Below are 22,491 nucleotides of genomic sequence, written 5' to 3' on the forward strand. Positions count from 1 at the left end.
ACAGGGGTCCCGGTGACAGGCTGGAAGGGGACAACCCCACCTTGGCCCTGTTTTGAACCCCCATCCAAATTCCACAACGGGCGTGAATTGTGTTTGATCGGAGGTAAATGATCTGCATTATACAAAGAAATCACAAAAGATAGAAACTTATATGACCCAAAGAAAATACATACAGGAAAATCACCAGAAAAATACAAGAAGAAAGAAGCACAAAATATAAAGTGTGACAAAATCCTTGCGATTCTTTAGCACTCTTGAGACTGAGTTTTATGGGCTCCCTCTGGATGGGAACGTAGGCGGTGGAGTGCCCGTCGCCTTCCTGACCCCTTGGCATTTAGTCCAGGCAGCCATTTAACTGCCTGTAGTCAGGGTCCCTTTAAAGACCCTTTAAGGATGGTGATCTCTTCCACAAGAGCTGCTGGTTAATCAGAGGGCTGACAGCTCAGTAGTAATGGCAATGCCACTGGAAACAGTGGCCACTGCTGTTACTACAGGAAGACCAGGACCAGGACCAGCGCTGGAGCCCCGGACCACAGGTGAGTGTGGTGGGCTCGCCAGGACAGCAGGAAGAGGCCCTTAAGTTAATTGGCCACTTCAAGGCATCAATTGGCCCCTGGGCGGGAAGGCTCTCCTTGGCCTTCCTCGCCCTTGGACTAAAGTCCAAGGTGTTGGGAAGGCGACGGGTACTCCACTCCCCGCCTACCCATGCAATTTTATTGACCCCCTCCCATCTCCATTCCCATCCCGAGGGGGCCCATAAAACTCAGCCCCATGAGTGCTAAAGAATAGCAAAGATCTTGTCACTCCTTATATTCTGTGCTTTCTTTTTCTTATATTTTTCGGAGATTTTCCTGTATGCATTTACTTTGCATCACATAAGTTTCTATCTTTTTTGATTCCTTTGTATAATGCGGATCATTTACCTTGGATCAAATAAATTGCTGCACTTTTCTTGATTCCTTCCCACCAGTGTGGGTACCCAGGATGGTACCGTGGTCTAAGCAGTATCTTCCAAAAGTTTAGCATTACTTTACTTTGTTCCTCTCTGCCCCTGTACATAAAACATGAAATAAATGTTTCTGGCCCCTCTCCCACCCCCAATAACCATACAATTCATTCCTTGCCCTCTCCCCCTACAGAATACTTACCTGGCGTACCTGATCTTCCCCCTCCACTTTTCATAAACTGTGAACTTTACCCCTTCCCAGAAGCCCCTACACCAATTAGAGAAGTGTGACCCTTTTCCACCAACTCCCCCCGCACTGAAACCCTTACCTGCTCCCCCACTCCCCACCAGTGTTACACCTCGTATCCCCAGATGGGGATCTGAAGGTGCTGGAGTGCCAGCCACTGGCAGCAATATTGCTACAGAGCAGGGACGGCAGGAGCAGGTAAGTAATTAAATTGTTGATTACAAAAATTTAAATATTGAAATTTTGAACCCTTGCCAAGCGGTGGGGGGCCACCACAAGACCTCGCCACTGCTGGCAATATGAGGCCAGACCTTCCCGACGTCGAGGCCCCTGGCGGGCTTCTCCCGGAGGCAATTTCCAGTATCCCCCGCCATGACCCCCGATATCGATGGTGCTGTAAAATTCAGCCCAAAGAGTGGGCAGCAGGTGCTTATATAAATCATCTCATCACATCTTTACCTACTCCGTTATGATGACAAATGTCCTTGGGGGAAGAATACAAACCATGTCCTATGTCATTGAGTTATATCCCTCAACAAAACTATCTGGTGGCATTTGCACTTTGCCTGCTCGTGATGCTCTCAAATGTCTCGTTATATGACAAGTCTGTGTAGGCCAAATAAAAACTAAGAGAAAGAGAAACAGACCGGGGAAAGAGTAAGAAATACAGCGGGAAAGAAAAAAGTCCAATGGGTCTGGAAAAATGAGAGAGATGCAAAGATCAGGTGGCAGAGGACTTCTGGGCAATACCGCAGGAGATCCACTAGTTACAAAGTACTGAAACTTTCCGGTGAACCCAGACCTGCGGGGATCCTAGAAAATATACAGAAAAAACAAACTACCGGATAGTTGGCAACTTGTGTATTTACACTATTTACTAAATTTAAAGTGACGCTGTCAACCTGGAACGGGGAAGTGAAACTGATCTTCAGTGTAAAATCTGATCCCTTCAAGCTGTTAGTGATGCAATCCGATTTCTGAAGAAACGAAACTGAATCCATGTAGTTTCAATGTCCTGTTCAAACAGTGGAGATCACACAATGAAGTAAAGTTCATTTTTACCGCCATGTTTACTCTCTAAATTTGCTCTGTGGTTGCAGTGTTTAAGGAGCTGGCCTGATTCCAGCTTGTTGAAAACAACAATTCCTGATTTAACACTTCAACGATTTCTTCCCTTTGCTGGAGAGTGAGCTGCAGAGGAGAGAAAAAGAAACAAGAAAGGGGAACAAAACAAGAAAGATAGAAAAGAAAAGGAGATAAACAGTCATCTTCACACTGCACCGAATGCTGTAGTACAGAGTCCATTTTCATGCCATGCAATATTGATATCATTGATAGACACTAATGGTGTGACTGTTAATGATTCAATAGTTCAGATAGTTAGCTCTTATCAACCATTCAATTGTTACTGGTAATAGGGCAAAGCACTAGTCTATTTCCAGCTTTAAAATGGAGGGAGAGAATTTCCACAGGGCTGGATGACCTCCCCCCCACCCTCTCGATGGTCCCCACCCGCCACCCCCCCCCCAACCCCCCCCCCCCGCCATACTTGGGCCCAGCCAATTGACCCAGCGAGGCCCCACACACTTACCTTTTCTGATTAAGAACTGATTAAGATCATCCAAAGCTCTTCTGCTGAGGTCCTAACTCACACCAAGTTCCGTTTGCTCATCATCCCCATGCTCACTGACCTAAATTGGTTCCTGGTTAAGCAACGCCTCGATTTTAAAATTCTCATCCTTATTATCAAAAGCCTCCATGACCTTGCCCCTCCCTAGCTTTGTAATCATCTCCAGCTCTAAAATCCTCTGAGACATCTCTGCTCCTCCAATTCTGGCTTTTTGTGCATTCCTGATTTTAATCACCCCCACCACTCGTGGCCGTGCCTTCAGCTGCCTAGGCCTTAAACTCTGGAATTCGTTCCCTATATCTCTCTGACTCTTTATCGCTCTTTCTTCCTTCAAACCTACTTGTTCGACCAAGCTTTTAGTCATCTGCCCTAATATCTCTTTATGTGGCTCAGTGATGTCAAATTTTATTTGATGACACTTCTGTGAAATCCCTTGGGAGGTTTTATTTTGTTGAGGGAGATATATAAATACAACTTGCTGTTGATGAGTTGCATATTTTGGACTTTATTTGTTCCTGGTTTAACTTCAAAGGACTTTTCCAAATCTTCTGACACAGAGTTGCAGGAGGCTTCAGGGACAGTGGGGTCACAATTCCCATATAAAGTTATTGCCAAAGCATTATTTTTAGCACAGGATTGTTCCTGTTACTTTCTGCAATTGAAGAATAATAAATATTTTCTGATAGCTTAGTTTAGTTTAGTTTAGTTTAGAGATACAGGACTAAAACAGGCCATTCGGCCCACCGAGTCTGTGCCGACCATCTGCCACCCAATAGTGCCCTATGGATCAAATAAAAGCAAAATACTGCGGATGCTGGAAATCTGAAATAAAAACAGAAAGTGCATCTGTGGAGAGAGAAGCAGAGGTAATGTTTCAAGTCTGTGACCTTTCTTCAGAACTCAAGAGCCCTATGGATCTCCACTACTAACAATCCCTTACCAGAGCTTTTCCTATTTATTATCATTTTCTGCTTCCTGTTGTTTAGCCAGATTTCAGTCCAACTTTCAATGCCTATTTAGCATTTATTCTATGAAGCTTAATCTTACAATGTGAACTTTATCAAGTCCCTCTGAAAATTCAAGCAGATTATATGGTTGATTCCATGATTGGCAACTCCTGGTGAGAAGCAGCACGGGTCAGAAAATCGTGGGTCTGCAGCCCCTGATTTTCCATCCATTTAAATATTTAAATTAATATACCAGGGTCTGTAAGCCTGTGATTTCCCGAACAGCATGCCCTATAAGTGCCAATTCTTGCCAGGAGAGCTCAATTGGAGAATCAGTCCTGATATCCATGGGACTGACATCCCAACAACTCAGTTACTTCCTTCAAAAAGTTAGAATAGGTTTGTGAGGCTCAACCTCATGTTACAAAATCCAAAATACCTGTGGTTTTTGGCCTCCAGGCTTTTCAGATGTTGATAGCATGCTATGCAATGCTTCTGGACACAAAACGTGATGAAACATACTGTGTTAAAACATTATGCTGCATTACTTGTGTGTGACAAAGTGGCACCGTTTTTCTTCTTTCCCAAAAGTTTGCCAAACATTTTTCATGAACTTGTTGCCACTTTAAAATGCAGCTGCTAATTCATGAGTCTGGATGTGCACCAAAAGTGATTGTTAGGAACAAAGAAATAACGTGAGCAATATAGTAAATGTTATCAGGTTTGTGCACAACCAGAAAAGGACAGGAGGAAGATCTTCCTCAGCTTGGTCCCAACATCAGAAGAACCCCCAGTGACAACACCCTCCCCCGCCGCCCACCCCCAAGGAACCAGTGTTAAAAGTTTGATTCTTACTCCACCCTCACAGTTGAAGTTGATAATTTGGTAGCATATCCTTTTCAAATTAGCGTCAAATAGGTGCTATAAATTCTGCCCACTCAGCCTGTTTAAACCCATTTCACACAAAGACTTCAGAACCAGCAGAGGAGTCTTTCATCCCTTCAGTTTAGGCCGCATCTAGATCCACAGCACAGAGATGAAATGTGGGTGTTCTGTTCAAAGGTATCGCTGAGTTGTTGCCCCATTTTTGCTTCCTGCTGATTTGGGAGGTTCGATCCTGAATATTGATATATTTTACTCATCTATATGGATGAATATTAACTCTAATTAGTAAAATAATAACCAGGGAGCCCGCAGTTAATATTTTAAAGTAATAAGTTGATTTCATGGTACAATGGGCTGAATTGTATTTGGGCAGCACCAGCACCATTTTTAAAGGGCCTTAAGCCCTTCCAAATAATTATAATTTTTAAAGGGAAAATATAATTGATTTTTATTAAATATAAAAATAAGTGATGGAGGCCTTTCCCCAACCCCCCACAATGGGGGGTTTCATTGCCTGAAATGACAATCAATTGATTTTGTCAAATACCCAACGTTTCCCCCCCAACCTTCAATCTTTTGCCCTTCAACTGGATCCCACCATCCTCACGTCCAATAAAAATTGATTTCCCCACTCCTCCACACCTCTTGCCTTGAAAATGTTATTCCTCCCTCCTCCCCACCAGGTTCTCACCTCGGAACTCCGCGCGAAGGCCTAACGGAGGCTGTAAAATCAGCGTGGGACGGCAGGTAAGTTATTTTGCATACATTTATCTGCATATGAAGATTCAGGGCCCGCTGCCAGGCAGTGGGGGGAGCCACACCGCGGTTCACCCGTTGCTGGTAATATGCAGCGGGCCCTTCTCAACATTGCAGGTCAAGGCGGGCCTCTCCCCACAGAATTTTACGGGTCCCCGCGCCGCGACCCACAGCATCGAGGGGCCAGAAAAATTCAGCCCAATGTGTCTTTCTCCATGAACTGTAATTAGGAGTATGGTATTAAACTAACAATTATAGGACTATTCATAGGAATTGTTTCAATTGTAAGGCACAATTCCAAGTATTTCCCATTTCCCAACCCATTGCACATTGAATCATTAATAATGGTAATTTCCTGTGTAAATAAAGACCTTGCATTTATATATCTTTCATGTCTTCAGTATGTCCTAAAACACTTCTCAGCCAATTAATTACTATTTTGAAGCAGAGTCACAGTTCTGCTGGCAAATGACAACAAATTAATGCACAGCAAGATCACAAAAACAGCAGTGAGATAAATGACCAGCTATTTTGTTTCAATGTTGTTGGTTTAGGAATGTGTTGACCAGGACACCAGGAGAACTCCCCTGCTATTTTTCAAATAGTGCCATCATTTTCTTACACCTGAATAACAAGATGAGACCTCGGTTAAAATGTCTCATCCAAGAGGGAAGCACCTCCGCCACCATGCAGAAATTTCAGCCTAAATTAGGCTCTCAAGTGCTGTAGGGGGTCGGTGGGGGGGGGGGGGGGGGGGGCGTGGGGGGGGGTGGTGCTTTCACCTACAGCTGTCTGACTTGGGCATGAGAGGGGCTACCAGTTAACCAAGGGGGATGGTTTGCCATCACCAGTGCATAGGAAACACTTTCCTCCCGCATATGTTTGAGTCTGGTGGTTTTGTCTCTTCAGTCTGTTCTGGATTCAAAGTTGGGTCATTATTGCTCAGTGACATTACTCTGAGCCAATTCACCACCTAGTGAATCTCCCAAATTAGCAGCTGTTAGTGTTTGTAATGGGTTGACAGCCAGTACAGAATTACTGAAAAAGTGCAAGTGTCTTTCATAAGGTGCTGAACATTAAAGTGCACAGATTAAGTGATAATTTAAATATACAGTAACCCAATATAAATGCAGAACTTTAGAGACAAATACTCTAACTTTTCAGAACCCATAATATTAAATTGTAAGTCAAGAAGAATAGTCACTCTCCAAGACAGATGAAATAACAGCAGCTTGCATTTGTACAGTGCCTTCAATGTTGAAAAATATTCCAAGGAGCTTTACTGAGATATAATCACAGCCAAAGAAGGAAAGATTAAGAGCAGACCAAAAGCTTGGTCAAAGAGTTGGGTTTTAAGGGAAAAGAAAACACCAAAACAAATGTTATTTAAGGTGTAATTTAATCAAGGTTTGTTACATAAAAGTATTAAGATTTGGTTATTGTGATTTAAAGTATGACATCTTCTCAGATATTCATTTGTAGATGCAATGTGTACTTTTATCACCTCAAATCATTCTGACATAAGATATTGCAGATGCAGGGTTTCCCAAGACCCACATGTCAGCCATGAGACTTGTAGTTTTTGAGCAGTGTACTGTATTTATGAAGTAGCCCCACTCCTGACAAAAATCTCATGCGATACAGTTGAGAACCTTGCAACTCCAGTTATATTTCCATGCTTTATGCCAAAGTTACAGGGGAGAGGGGTTTTATGGCAAAACAACAGCAACTTGCATTTATAGAACACTTTTAATGTAACAAATGTTCCCGTGTGCTTTTACAAGAGCATTATCAGACACCATTTGACACAACCACATAAAAGGACAGCTTGGGGATCAAGGAGGTACATTTTAAGGAGCACTTTACAAATGGGATATATACTTCAGCCCAACCCCCAGCAGATAAGATTCATTCTTGGAGTGGACCACAATAAGTATTGGTGTTACGACCAGGTGAGAAAGAGAAACTGGAGATTGCTGTCAATCTCCCCATGAGCTTCAAGTATTTTCTGCATTTGCACTGTTAAAAACTAATTAAAGTCAGCACTAAAAGTTAGGGTTAGTACTTAACTATGCAAGGACCCTTTTAATGATTTATGTTCCTGCAATACCACTTAACCTCTCCAGCCCAGAAAGGGAACAGTTGAAGCTATTGTAACAACTCGGTGAGAAAGGTGACGAGGGGTCCCTCTCAGTCTTCACCTGGTCTTACTGTAACAGGGTTTAATTTTAAACACACAGTGTTTGAGCTACCCCTTGGTGAATCCTTGTTCACCCCTTTCCAATTATAAGGCAAAGAAACCAGCGCAAACAGGCTTTCTTAGGTTTAAAGAAAAAAAGGTGAAATTTTATTAAACTTGGAGGTTTTAAAACACAAACACTAATTCGGTTAACGCCTATGAATACACGACGTGCCCACGCTAGCATGCATACATGCAAATAGAGACAGAGAAGAGCAGAAGAAAAATAAAATGGATAGGTTTGAGGCAATATCTGAAGAGTTGTTGTTATAGTTCTTCCAGCTCACTGTCGAGTCCTTGATTATAGGTAGATCTTGCTTTTCGTTGGGCTCCAGTATTCTTCTTAAACCTAGTTCACTGTAGGTGACCTTTCTCTCTTGGGGTTCATGTGTCTTCAGTGGGTTTTGGAGTTCCGCGAGAAAGAGATGGGAGCAGACAGGCAGGAGAGGAGGTCTGCTTCAGTCCAGGAGCATTCTGCTTTTGCCAGTTCAAACACTGCAACAGCCAGTTAGTTATGTGACTAACTGGCCTGGCCATGTCAGTTTGTGGATTGAATTGAAGCAGGGAATAGCTCCTTTGTCTACGAGCACTGTCTGTTAATCTGTAAATGTATCTTTCCAGCCAGGGGCCTGGCAACCCCTTGTCACAGGTCTTCTCTTTTTCTCAGCAACAATTTGAAATTTAATGTCCATGTGGCAAAAATAATAAGCCACATTGTTGCCAGTTTGGGGGGGGTGGCTGCATGACAATTGGTATTAAATTCAATGGTGCACTTACAGGATCCACAGAACACTTGCCATTTCTATGAAATGTAGTCACAGAACTGAATGCCTCCATTCACCCTGTGGTCAGTTATAGAATGACAAAATCTGGGGCTGAAACAGTGTAGAATGTTTCACCCAAAACCAATTAAGAAGATTGCTAACAGGGCATCTGGGTATTAGCAAAAGGATAGAACCACCTATACTAAAATTAAAAGTATTTTCAATTACTGGATTTATTTTGAAACCCCAACCTAGAGAATATTCAACAGGTACTAACAGAATGCTACTTCATCTCCGGCCCAAGTAAATCCTCAGGAGCTGCCTAACTGCGGAGAATCTACTTTAAAGCAGCATGCTGAATTTAGGGCTCATCTTCAGAACTCTGAATAAGCTCTTTAGCAGCACAGCCAGTGGCAGCACCAGCACTTCCTACTATAGCAGCACCAGCAGTAGAGAGTCCAGCAGCTCCTTCATGAAGAAAAGAAAATATATTAATCCTTACAAATATGTAGCAATATTTAGAACACATTCGTTAAACTTTATAAAACTGCCTCCATTCCCACTCTGAGAATCTGTTTATCCTGTGCTATGAACCATTCTTCAAAAAAAATAAAATGCACAGCCAAGAAACTATTCAGGCCTTTGATCTTATTTATTTTATTTATTGATTTAGAGATACAGCACTGAAACAGGCCATTCGGCCCACCGAGTCTGTGCCGACCAACAACCACCCATTTATACTAACCCTACAGTAATTCCATATTCCCTACCACCTACCTACACTAGGGGCAATTTACAATGGCCAATTTACCCATCAACCTGCAAGTCTTTGGATGTAGGAGGAAACACCCAGCAAAAACCCACGCGGTCACAGGGAGAACTTGCAAACTCCACACAGGCAGTACCCAGAATCGAACCCGGGTCCCTGGAGCTGCAGTGCAAACCACTGCGCCACTGTGCTGCCCTTGCTAATATAAAGGCTGCTGAGTAAGTCTTCTCTCCTGAATGGCCATCCAGTTTTTCCCTAATTTGTGCATTAAAAAGTTATTTCAAAATACAAACTACAGAATAGAGCTTTTTGTAGTGACTTTGCTGATCAGTTTCACTCTATATTAAACAAACATAGCAGCACCAGAGTTTTATTATGACACTCGTTCACCAATATTAGCCATTTAAGCAATCACTATCTCACCCACAGCCAAGACTGATAACTTCCTGTCTGAGAAACCACAGAGCCCTGCCCCCACACAAACTTCACCACTTTCTATGTTTATACATGGAAGGATGACTTAAAGGTGTTGGACAAGTGATTACATTAAGATCAATCTTCATAACTTTTCCTCAATTTGATTTAAAAGAAAACATGGAATCTTACCAATAGACTGGAGGGTTGCGACAACACCACCAGCTGCTACACCCCCTCCATTAGCGACTGCAGCCACAGACATCATTTTTGCTCCCAAGGATCCAGCTGCTATTCCAGCACCAGTGAAGCCAGCTGCACCAACAACAACTGGGGCAGCAACTACTGCAGCAGCTGCAAAAATAGAATAAAGTCAGTTGATAAGGGAACTAAAAATTTGCTTGGTGATACAGCACCCCGTTTAGGCTCTTGGCTGTAGAGATCACAGCTCCAACAAATCCAAAAATGGCATGGGAAGAAATGGAGCAAAGGGGTTTGCCATGACCCTGGCAGCCTTTCAAAAAGAAAGGAGCATGACCTTCAGTTAGCAAGAGTATAAATTACACCATGATGTCTTTGTTTTAAAAGAGCACATCATCATGTCACATGTTTGCATTTTAAAGTTGCAAATTTGAAAAAGAAAGGTGACTTTGCAATGAAATACTCAACCCTGATACTCAGAATGGACCATAAAAAACGTACAGCACAGGAGGCCATTCAGGCCATCATGCCTGTGCTGCCTCTTTGAAAGAAAAGTCATGCTTAGTTCCACACCTCCACTTATTGTCCATAACCTGCAAGTTCCTCATCCTCAACTATCTGTCCATCTCCCTTTTAAAACTATTTATGGAATTAGCTTCCACCACCTTTTCAGACAGAGCATTCCAGATTCCCACAACTCAGTGAAAAAAAAAATCTCTCCTCATCTTCCCACTAGATCTTTGGCCAATGATTTGAAATCAATGACATCTGGTTATTAACCCAATATTTTTTTCTACTTTATTTGCTTCTTTAACCACCTTATTAACTTGCCCTGCCACCTTTATGAATTTGTGTATATGAACAACAAAGTCTCTCTGTTCATCTACACTCACTCAATCTAGGCTGGCAATTTAGTGCAGTGCTAAAGGACGGATGAATTGTCAGAGATGCCATTTTTCCAAGGAGATGTAAAACCAAGCTGCCATCTGCTTATTCAGGTGGATGCAGCAAAAGATGCCATGGCACTTTTTGAAGAATAGCAGGAGTTCTTCTGGTGTTCTGGGCAACATTCCTCAATCAGTAAATACCACTGAAAATAGATCATCTAGTTATTTTTTCCATTTGCTGTTTGTTGGACCATCCTGTGCGCAAATTGGTTGCCACATTTCCTGACAGAGCAGCAGTGACTGCACATAATCAAGCAATTGTGAAGCAATATCGGGACATCCTGAGAAGGTGTATATCAATGCAATTTCTTTTACCTGCTCCTCCTGCAACCCAGGCAACTGTCGACCAATCTATAAATACATGGGCAAAACAGAAATATTAGACAAGTATTCAACGGTGAGACAAGCCACTCATTTGATAACTTTCTTGACTGCTAAGTCAGTAATGTAGGAAAGCAGTCAAGTTACAACCAGCATTTTATTAGTTTGCAGACTACTTGTGTAATTGTTTCCTCTCAGCATGAGCACTAATAATGTCAGGGGCACATTCATATACAATCCTACAGATCCCAAGCTCAAGGGTCCCTGCTAAATATGGGGGTCCCTCCAGGGTTAGCAAACTATGTCCAATAAGCATCTCCCTGTCCACAATCCCATTGGACAAGAAATCTCCTGGCCACGCCCATGAGTCTCAGTGCTGGAGAGCTGCAGTCCAGTTTTCTCCTTTCAGGTAGGTTTTAATGAATGGGGATGAGGGGGGAGGGAGTTGTTCAGGGTTGCTGAAGGACCCTAAAGAGCCCTAAGAATTCTTAATTGGTCTCTGATTAAGCTATTTTTATATTACTTACTTCTAGGCTATTGGCACCAGTTCTCAGGCAGCTGAAGGCAACAGTGTAGCCTTGCCGGAGTTGCAAAGGCTGGTGATTGGGAGGACCTGGTTTTAAGAAAAATGCCTGCACTGGGTCATTTTCTATCAAGTTCGTGGATGCAAAAATAACTGGGAGTGTCCATCTGACACTTTCCCAATGCAGTGAACAATACTGGTTTAGAAGGAAAAAAGTGGTTAAGTGTTGCATTCCCCCAGCCCTGCGATCTCAAACCTGACAGAACACACGAAAATGAAAAACCATTCAAGAAAAATAGTTTCTCTTAGCAACACAATTAATGGTAGTTTACAATCACTATGGATTCTATGGACACACAGTATGGAAAAGAGGGAAGAGATATGAGGAAGAGGATGAGTAGAGGAGAATGGGGGTTACCTATATCACATGAAGGTAGGCTTGAACCTGCAAAACAGGGAAGATAACAGAATGAGAACATTTTATTTTATTTTTGTCTTTTAAAAATATATTTCTTCTATACACACAAAATCATCTCACGTATCATTGCTCACAACGTCAGAGGATACCAACTTGCATTTATATATCATCTTATCAACCTCAAAATGACCAAAAGCATTTTATGATCAATGAATTACTTTGGAATTGCACGGGTATTTAGAGAAAAGTGTATAGAAAATGGAAAACGTTCAATATAATTTACATAGCTAGATGGACGTATCTCCACTATGCCCTTTGCATATGCTCAAGAATAGTTAAATATTCAAACAAAATGTGCTTCAAAATAGTTTAGTACACCATCCCATATTTTTAATCACTATAAATCCCAACTGGGATATTTGGTGATTTCTTCTGGACTATCTGTGCCAGAGAAGTAATTGATGTTCGATGATTCTATGTTATTCCAGGTAACATGAAAAGTTTGATATCTCACTTTTCCCCTCCATCTTGATTCAATCATGCCTGACTGCTGTCTGCCCCTCAAACATTATGCTTAACACTGTTCCATCAAGAATCCTAAGCTTTTGAACTGTGCTCATAATCTCAGTCAACTGGTAGAATTGCTAAATGTACTGTTTCTTTTTAAATGGTAAAGCAGCTTCAACTGTTCATTTCTTGACTTCAGCGGTTTCCTTCTAGTCACTTGCCAATAATTTGTGAATTCTCCTTTTCACCAGCTGGGTCTTTCCTTCCAGCTTTAGTGTTCAGTCTTTGCGATCCAAAGTTTAAAGTTACCTACTCAGAGTTCACAGACTTATTTGCCCATTCTATACTTATCAATGTATTGAGACTTTATTGCTTACTTGTTTCCAATAAAAACTAACTTTTTTACAAAAAAGGGAGAAGATTCAGCAAGATTGTAGAGAAAGGCCAGGCATAAATTTGCAAGTATTTGAAATGAATCAACATTACCACATAAATCTACTTCTCACCTGTGTTGAAAGAAGCAGACAAGATCAACGCAATATAGACCAGCTCTCGCATTTTTCCAATATTTTCAAGGAAGACTGATACAAGTATTGTAGATTTCAGTAATAGCTGGAACACAATAGGACCTTCCTGCACAGATCAACACAAGAAGCAATTTCAATTAAAAAGGTTACGAGGGAAGTACTGACAGTGCTGTGTAATAATCTCATCTGGTAGCAGATTTATAAATTACAGGTAGAGATGGTTCAAATTGTTATCGGAAAAGCTCGGTTTCATGTTTTGTCTACAGTAATCTTCAGTGAAATTATAATTCTTCACTCTTAAAATGTGTTACAACCAAGTGAGAAATGTGTCCAGGGGTCTGTTACTATCTTCATCTGGTCTTATTGCAACAGGGTTTAATTTTAAACACGGTTTTGATCTCCCCTTTGTGAATCCGTGTTCACAACTTTCCAACTATAAGGCAAAGAAATGAGCACAAACAGGCTTTCTGTGGTTTAACGAAGAAAGATGAAATTTATTAAACCTTAAACTTGAACTCTAATACAGTTAACACCTACGGATATACAAATACCCACGCAATACACATATGCAAATAGAGACAGAAAAGAGCAGAAGAAAAGATAAGTAGAACAGTTTGAGACAATATCTTGTTACAGTTTCTCGAGCTCGCTGTAGTCCTTGATTGAATATATGGTCTTGTGTTTCATTGGGGCCCAGTATTCTTCGTAAACCTTATTCACATAGGAGATTCTGAGTTTACGTATCTTCACAAGATTCAGTTCTGTGGGAAAAAGAGATTGAGGCAGGCAGACAGGAGAGGAAGTAATTCTTGCTTCAGTTCCAGAAGAGATCTTCACTTCATGAGCACAGAGCTTTGTCTTTTCAAAGTTTTGCGTTTCCAGTTTAAAGCTCCCCTGGTTGGCCAGCAGGTGGTCACGTGACCGATTGGTTTGACCAGGTCTCTTCCGTGCATTGGGGCAGGGACTGGTTCCTTTGTTTCAACACTGTCTGCTACTATGCAAATGTCCTTCCAGTCAGGGCTTGCAATTTTAAGTTATTGTTCAAGTGGTGAAATAATGTGTGCCTCAGTCTTGGCAGGTGGGGGGTTTGCCTGATAAATGATTGTAGATAAAAACTTTATTCTTAGTAGGTTACATCAGTGGCTAGTTCTAATAAACATGTAGTCATGTAGCTGCTGTCAGAGGTGGTGTTTCCTTATGCATTCCTGAGATATGGGAAATGCTGGAAAAGCTGAATTTTTAATACCCATCGCTAGTTGCCCCAAGATTCTTCTCCTTGAATCATTGCAGTCCTTTTGGTGAGTTTTTCCAAAATGGTGTAGGGAATTTCAGGATTTTGATCCAGCAACCATAAAGAAATGGTGGATGTACATCCAAGTCAAGATGGTATTGACTTGGAGGGGGAAGGTGTTCCCATACTCTTGCTGCTCTTAACTTTGGTAAAAGTGCTGTTGAAGTAAGCTTGCAAGTTGATACAATGCAACCTTTAAATCATACATATTGCAGTCACAGGGTTCTGGTGATTAAAAGGGTGGATATTGAATTCAATGCCCAAGGACCGATCAAGCAGACCACTCTGTATTGGATAGGTTAAGCTTTGAGTGATAGTGCAGATGTATCCATCACAATTGACTTTGTAGTGAAGAAGCACTGGGGGGCCAGCAGGTGAGCCAATTATCAGTGTACCCATCTTCTGTTCTATTCCTGCAGCCATGGCATTGGTATGGTGGGGCCAGTTAGGTTTCTGGACAATGTTGATAACATTAAATGTCTTACTGGAGATGGTCATTACTTGGCACATAGTGGTGTGAATATTAGCCCGTCTGGATATTATCCAGGTCCTGTTGCAAGCTGGCATGACCTGCTCTTTGAGTTGTGAATGAAGCTTAAAATCGTACAATCGACAGCCCCATTCCTGACCTGATAAAGGGAAGTAGCTGAAGATGGTTGGGCTGAGGACACTTCACTGAGAAAGCCCTGGGGCTGCAATGATTGGCCTCCAACAACATGAGCCTCTTTCTCAGTTTCAAATATAACCTCAGCACCACATTCCCACCTACCCCCGATAACCTTTCACCCCTTGCTCAAGAATCTATCCACCTCTACCTTAAAAATATTTAAGGACTCTGCTTTCATCGCCTTTTGAGGAAGAGAGTTCCAAAGACTCACAACCCTCAGAGGAAAGATTTCTCCTCATCTCTGTCTGAAATGGGCAACCACTTATTTTTAAGACAGTGACCCCTAGTTCTAGATTCTTCCACAAGAGGAAACATCCTTTCCACAACCACCCTGTCAAGACCCCTCAGGAGTTTAACTGCACATCTGCTCCATGCCTGACATTGCTGTATCATTTATGTATAAACAATGGGGAGTACTATTAGCGTCACATTTTGATAGCAAATTATGGCCTATTATGTTGCTGAGATTCTTTCTCATCTCCTTTTCTGTATATATCTCCTGGTGTGAATAGCTACCCGAAACCTACTTGCCGATTTTAATTTTATTCCTGTTTTACAAGATTCCTTTTTAACCACCCTGCCCAACTGCAGTCACTCCTTATCACCTGTCAGTATCTTGATCCATTACCAATTCCAAACAAGTTTTTTTATTTCACTTACAGCTGGTCCCAATGGTGAACTATTTCCCCTGTTGTGCCCAATGCTCACCTCGGAGACTGAACACTTCATAACCTGTGGCATTTACTAATCTTTACAAGCATTTCAATGGTCCCCAATTCTACTATCCTTTCCTTCATCTCCATGACTTGCAAACATTCATAGATACTCGAGCTAACTCCCCACTCAATGACAGGACCGATGCCACAATCCACAGCTCCCTATTCTTTCCTTTGTTCACTAGATTCTCAAATATATTTGAACAATTCATAAAAAGAAACCTCGTCCATTAACTAGTTTCAACCAATTTAATCTGTAGACGGTTTTCATCTTATTCTGAAACTTGTTACTATCCATCAACATATTTTGTTATCCGATTTAAGCCAATGTCTGACCTGCACAGTATCCGCAGAACATGAAATGAATGGGTTAACACTTCTGCAAAAAGTGCGGAGAGACTCATTTCAGGAAAGGGACAGTGGCTTGTCTCATAGCTGAAAAAGAAATGCACCTGGAAGAGTGTTACTGCACCAGCCATCAATATCACACAAGTAACAGAAATACAATGGTAATTTATGAATATATTGGTGTATATGTGCAATAATTTTAAATGCTTATTATAGAAAAGTAATATCGCTAAAAATGCAAACTGTAGAATAGCTACACTGCATCAAATTTCTTTGAACTATCCTCTATATTACCTGATATATGTTGGAGTTGCCTAAAACCAAACAGAACTTCACTCGGAACAACCTGACACACAGCGCATTGCAGAATATATAGCAAACTGAGAGGAGTCTCCTGGGTCCTAATGCTCAATAAGTTCAACATGTTCAATTTTCAATCCACCTCGATCTATTTTTTTTGCAGCAAGAACAGTCTCCCCCAGTATTTTATAACTGTAGTTTAGAACAGAAAGCCGAGGGACGTCACCTTTTTTTTTCACTATTAATTTTTAACCAAGGCGCTGAAGAGTCTGTAGATTCAAGAAATGGAAACTCCATTATCAGTTTCGTTTCCTCGGAAATCCACATGATGTCACTGACAGCTCTTCAGCAGAAGCTTTTATAAATGCAACAACGTTTAGAGATTTAAAACTTTAGAAGGTGTATGTATGTTGGAGACAGTTTTTAATTTGCCGCACTGATCTGAAACTAAAGTTGTGGATCAATGATGTCAATAGAAATGAAAACCAGGCAGTTTCAATAACACTGGCAGATCGGCAGTGTTAGATTTACACCCAAGTGGCAAATTGAGAATCAACCCCATTGTGTGTGAACGGGATGTTGGAAACCAGTTGTTCTGACAGCAAGGAGGCCGACAGCTCACTGGATTCAGGCTGGCCCAACGTTGGCCACTGGAGACCGCTGGGCCTGCAGCAAGTTAATCCCAGTAGATTGTCGCAATGGGGATGGAGGGCTGCCCAGTGGCAGTGGCCCGGAAATGGGTGCCGTTCCCTTCTGCCACATGGTTGGCAACCCCACTGCGGATCACGTGTGGCGGGCGACCATTTTACATAGTAGAGGCAGAGCCCCCCACCACCCCCCCTCCAAATCACATGGCGGGGCGGGATGCGAGCAGTCAGTTACACCATCAGATGACTCTGGAGCAGGTACTGTTGCCATATTTAAAGGCCTGCCAGCCCTGCATTCACACCTGTTTTGGAGTTGTTTGCAGCTTTCAGTGTGCTGCTGAAAATGGTGTTGGATTGACTCCTGGATGACCACCACCCCCCAAACTCCCGAGGAGGACACACAAGATGGCTGAGCCAAGACACAGGATGGACCCAGGGTTTAGTGGTGCCTCCCTGCAGATTCTCCTCCAGGCTGCACGGGAAAGGAGGGAGGTCCTCTTCCCCAGCGATGGCAAGAAGAGGTCCTCTCCCCTGACCAAGCAAGCCTGGACCGAAATCACAGAGGAGGTCAGCAGCTGTGGGGTCACCCAACACAACTGGGTGCAGTGCCGAAAGAGGGTCAATGACCTCCTGCGTTTGGCCAAGGTGTCTGCTCCATAACTCTCTATTACTGAGTGTAAGTGGCTATGCAGGAGGATGTGGGGCATGATGAGGGTGGCACAACCACAGTGATGGCAGAGGGGGTAAGGCATCACTACATCCTGACAGATGCATGGCTGCATGTTGGCCACAGGCCACCTTCTTTCACAGCTCACCCCCCATTAACTCCCCTGAGAGCGGATGGGAGCATGAGCTATATGTGATGCCCCAATAGGAGACAAGGGGCTGACACTAGCAGAACTGTCATGTTGATCACTCTGCGAATTCTTACTATCTCTCTCTTTCCACTTGCAGGACAAGAGGTCCCACAACAGGAGAGAGATGGCTCAGTCTGGCAGAGACCTTCCAGATCTACGGCCTCTCACCCCAGCCGAGGAAGAGGCCTTGGAATTGTTAGGGACCAAGGGCAGACACACCATATCAGATCGAGAGACTACAGTCTCTACACAAGAGAGTGAGGCTTGGCTTCCATCAACATACGGATCACTTCTGGAGACACACATCACTTATGGTGGACATGACGAGATCTGCATAGAATAATCCACATGTTTATGTTCTCTCAGGCAAGTCGGCGGTCGCAGGAGATTCAACCAGAAGGGGGACAGCCATCCACCTCTGAGGAGGAGGAGCACTCCGAGGATGAACTGTCCCATGACTTTCCTGCACCTTCCACCAGAGCAGAAACCAACACCTCAGTGGGTTTCTGCTTGGCTGTAGAATCAGGGTCACTAATTGGTGAGAGCACAGCATACGTACCTGAGCAGCTAGCTGAGGCTGAGACAACCGAGGACACTGATAGTCGGATCTGGCCAGGCCCATGCTGAGCCCCAGTCTGATGATGAGCCTATGGTATTGTCAGCACAGGGCATACTTGAGTTCCAGAGAGAGTAAGGCAACATCTGGCGGCGATGCCAGAGGCTATGAGTGGACGATGGAGGAGTCCATCCGTGCTATGACTGCTGCCATGTCTCAGGCGTATGAGCACATGGCTTCTCCATCGAGAGGTTGGCGACCCTCATGGAGGGCCAGATCCTACAGATGCGTGCAGACTTTCACACCACCGCGTTGGCCATGAACTTGATGCAGCAGGGGCAAGGCAAGAGAAGGACAAGGCGCCTGGAGTCTTCTCCATCTCCTGCTCCTTCTCTAGTGAGCAGGGAGGTTCAAGTTAACCTTGAAAGGGAGAAGGAGAGGCTGACATCCGCAGCTGGGGGCTCCCCTCAGGGCGCTCTGATTGTGGACACCGGCTCCTCAGCCCCTCTGCCAGTGAGACCAGCTCCAGCAGCCTTGAGGCGTGAGGAGGGTTCTGCACCAGTGCAGGAAACCTCCTGGCAGCAGGGGCCCTCCAGGCCTCAGGCAGCCAGAGGACAGCCACCAAAGTCATCACAGGCCATGGGGCAGCTTGATCAGCAGCCTGCCTCCAGCCCAGCAGCTAGCGCAGGGTTCACACCTCATTGGAGCACCCACAAACACGTTAATAAAACCACATAGCTACACTTGAGGATTCATGTCTGTCAGAAATTTTACGTATTGATTAATTAAAAGTTCATTTGCTCAAATCATTAATGATTATTATGTGAAAGCCATTTTCCATTAGGCCTTAATTGTGATCTGCTGACATTCCCCTTCCCCATTACTGAAATGCCTATTTAACTACAGTCCTCATTAACATATGTTCTCCCATGGGCACAATTGTGGTTTGCAGCTGGGCGCAAATCAGGGAACACAAATGGAAAGGAGGTGACAGACTACGTGCATCGAGGTGAGTCTTTCTTGGTTTCTCTGTGACTGGGCATCAGGAATGCTGGAAGCGGCTGATTGTGAGGTTGTCTCTTGCCTCCTTGGCACACAGCTCAATCTGCCTGGCCTCTGGTGCAAGGGCTTCAACATCCAGCACTGCTTGCTCCTTTCCCTCCTTTGCATCTCATCATCATATATGGCCTCCCGCCTCTGCAGTGCCAGATTGTGCCGAGCACAGCAGACCACCATGATACGCGATACTCTCACTGGGACATACTGCAAGGCTCCACTGCATCGATCCAGGTACCAGAATCTCATCTTCAGCAGCCCAATGGCCTACTCAATGATCACTCAGGTGGAGCTATGGCAAGTGTTGTACCTCTCCTCTGCTGCAGTGCGGAGGCTGTTCAAAGGCATCAGTAGCCATGTCTTTGATGGGTAGCCCTTGTCACCGATAATCCATCCCTGAGGCAAGCGGTGTCCTGAAAAGCTGTGGCACCGGGACTGTAGACGTGTGTAAGCATCATGGCTGCTTCCCAGGAAGTGGGCACACACCAGCAGGAAATGCTTTCCTGTTGATTAAGGCAGCTGGATGGTCCGTGGGAACATTGATGCCCATACGCGAGCCGTCTATCACAACTTACACCGACATAAATCCAGTGTTGGCCCCGAACCTGATGGCCCTCTTGTCCTGACTGTCAGTGTTGGTCTGGTAGTTCATATAGTCACCGGCTCTCTTGAACAGGGCATTTGTCACCTCCTTGATTAAGCCAATGGGCTTCTGCCTGGGAGACCCCACACATGTTCCCGATGGAACCTGGAAAGATCCAGCTGCAGAAAGTTTTAGTGCCATAGTGATCATCAGGGCCATTGGCATAGGGTGACCCCCCCGCAAATCCCATAGATCACAACTCAACCTACAGCTGTGCATTAGTCTGTGATGGACTCCCTGAAGAGCCGTAGTCTTCACTGAGAATACCGCACGGAAATTTGGAGGTGGCTGATTCGAGACTGGTACACTCTCTTGTGCAGGTGGGCCCTTCTTGGCATGGCCAGCTTCTGATGCTCCCATCGAGGAGCTTCACGGGCAGGCACAGCTGACTCTTGGCCCTCCCTCCATCCGAGGTGCTGTGTCATGCCATGGTGGTCCAAAATTGACAGGGTGTATGAGACTCATGCCAGGTAACCTGTGGGCCACCAGAGCACTGTTGATGCAGAGACAACCCTGCCTTGGCAACTGAGCTTTTGACAATTCTCCTGGTGGACTCCGTGATAGTCCTCAGTACCCACCCTGCTGATAGTCGACCCTCTCATCAAGCAGCAAGGGCGACCAAACATCTCTCACAGCAGTTTGGTTACCCAATACAGCCCCCGCAAACCCAAGCCCAAGCGCATCCCTCTTGCAGAGCCCCCGAGACCCCAACTCCGCCCCCCTTGCTGAGCATACAGCAACATAGACTGACAATGTCCTCCGAACCCCCCTCTTTCCCGCTGCAGCATTGTTCATAGCTGCCTCCCTGTCATGGCACTGAGGCCTCTCGCATCGTTGTGGCCGGTGTTTTAACTGTCGTGAAACCGAAGCCGCCCGCTGTCCACTAAATCAAGAGCCAATCTTTAAAATCGAGGTTAATTAGATGTAAATGCATTACAAACAACTGCTCAGCAATTTAAAATAGATTCCTGTCATATCAGGGCAGTAATGCTGCCTTGGTCCTTTCCTGCCGCTGGCAAAATCTGGGACCGTTGTCACAACACTGGATTTCCGGATGGATGGTTCTGATGCGATTCTCTGTTCCCCCATGCCACCACTCCCACTTTAAAGGGCCGCATTAAATTCTGCCCATGGTGACAGTCATTGCAGCTGTGTTGTGTTTCAATGATTCCATGTCAGTGCATTATTGCAAGCCGTGGCTTGAATGTATGCCCCATTGGAATATAGTGATGTGAGGCAATGAGAGTTGCAAGCTTGCCTGAAGGTGTGGCACGGATGCATAGTGAAGGTGGAATAGGTCAGCTTGCAGCACCTTGTTACATGCAGTATTTTGCCATCAACTTGGTTCATGGTACTGTGGTTTTACCTTGAAGATTCCTTCAACTATTGAGCCTTCTCTATGTTATTCTGGGGTGTTTAAGATATTGTGCAGTGTTGAACCTGTCTGCCACCATCTCCATACCATACCCATACGTCAGCAGGGCACACATTCAAGACTAAAGGATAGGTTCCGGAGATGTGTTCAAAGTTGTGCTAACGTCTGCCTGTAAACCTAAGAATGCATTTTGATGACCTCAGCAAATGACATTTGATGGGGTGAAATTCGCCTTGGTCTAACAGTATGGATCTAGAACCTCTTTCTTGCCAAACATTTGGCTTAAACCAGCATCTCATTAGCACAAATTGCTCTCCCAGTCACTCTGACTTCCCCCGTAAGTATGAGAGAGAAGAAGAGAATTGATTGGAAAAGTTAACACAGGCACGGAGCCAATAGAATGGGTGTTTGAGGCATGCAAGTGCTGAAATGATTAATCTACTCGCTTCCCAAGTCTTGACATTCCATCATTCAGTTATCTGCCCATTCTACATGAGATAAGGAGATAATAAAATGGAAGTTTTTTTTTAAAAGCTTGGATGTTAAAAAAAAAACTTACTGATTGGCAGTAACCCAAATATAATGTGAAGAGGATTCCAGTCTTTAGAAACAAGCAAAGGAACTTCTGTGTCTTAAAAAAATAAACACAAGTACAAATACATCTCAAACATGAAACCTCTTCAACTAGGATCTTAAAACAATCCATCGGTTTGAAAGAAGTTTACCTGGCCATTAAAGCAACCATGAGATTTTCAAAATTGTACATAACAGGGTGTACTCCTGTAACACACAATTTAGTTAAAGGCAAAAAAAAAAGTCAGAAGTAAATGTAAAAGAAAAACTGATACAATTGCTCATTAATCCAGAATAGAGATAGTGAATGTTTCATGGCTAGAATTTTGGCTTGAAACGGGGTGTAGTTGACGATGATGGGAGATTAAAACCTACTGCCAGAGCTTAACTGCTGCATAATATCTTTCACACTGCTATATTC

The 22,491-nt window shown here is 43.7% G+C and overlaps 1 protein-coding gene across 1 annotated transcript; it reads right to left on the reverse strand.

Annotated features, from left to right (window-relative positions):
• Positions 1 to 6,793: 6,793 nt before the first annotated feature.
• On the reverse strand, positions 6,794 to 16,457 carry LOC137347120 (interferon alpha-inducible protein 27-like protein 2A). Its single transcript, XM_068011231.1, has 6 exons — positions 16,358 to 16,457; positions 13,021 to 13,147; positions 12,008 to 12,034; positions 11,061 to 11,096; positions 9,790 to 9,951; positions 6,794 to 8,882 (listed from the first exon to the last, which is right to left on the reverse strand). The coding sequence occupies exons 2-6, from the start codon at positions 13,070 to 13,072 to the stop codon at positions 8,776 to 8,778; spliced, it is 384 nt and encodes a 127-aa protein (XP_067867332.1). The 5' UTR covers positions 13,073 to 13,147; positions 16,358 to 16,457; the 3' UTR covers positions 6,794 to 8,775.
• Between the last annotated feature and the right edge of the window lie 6,034 nt (positions 16,458 to 22,491).

The sequence above is a fragment of the Heterodontus francisci genome, chromosome 31, assembly GCF_036365525.1.
Source record: "Heterodontus francisci isolate sHetFra1 chromosome 31, sHetFra1.hap1, whole genome shotgun sequence".
Lineage (NCBI taxonomy): Eukaryota > Metazoa > Chordata > Chondrichthyes > Heterodontiformes > Heterodontidae > Heterodontus > Heterodontus francisci.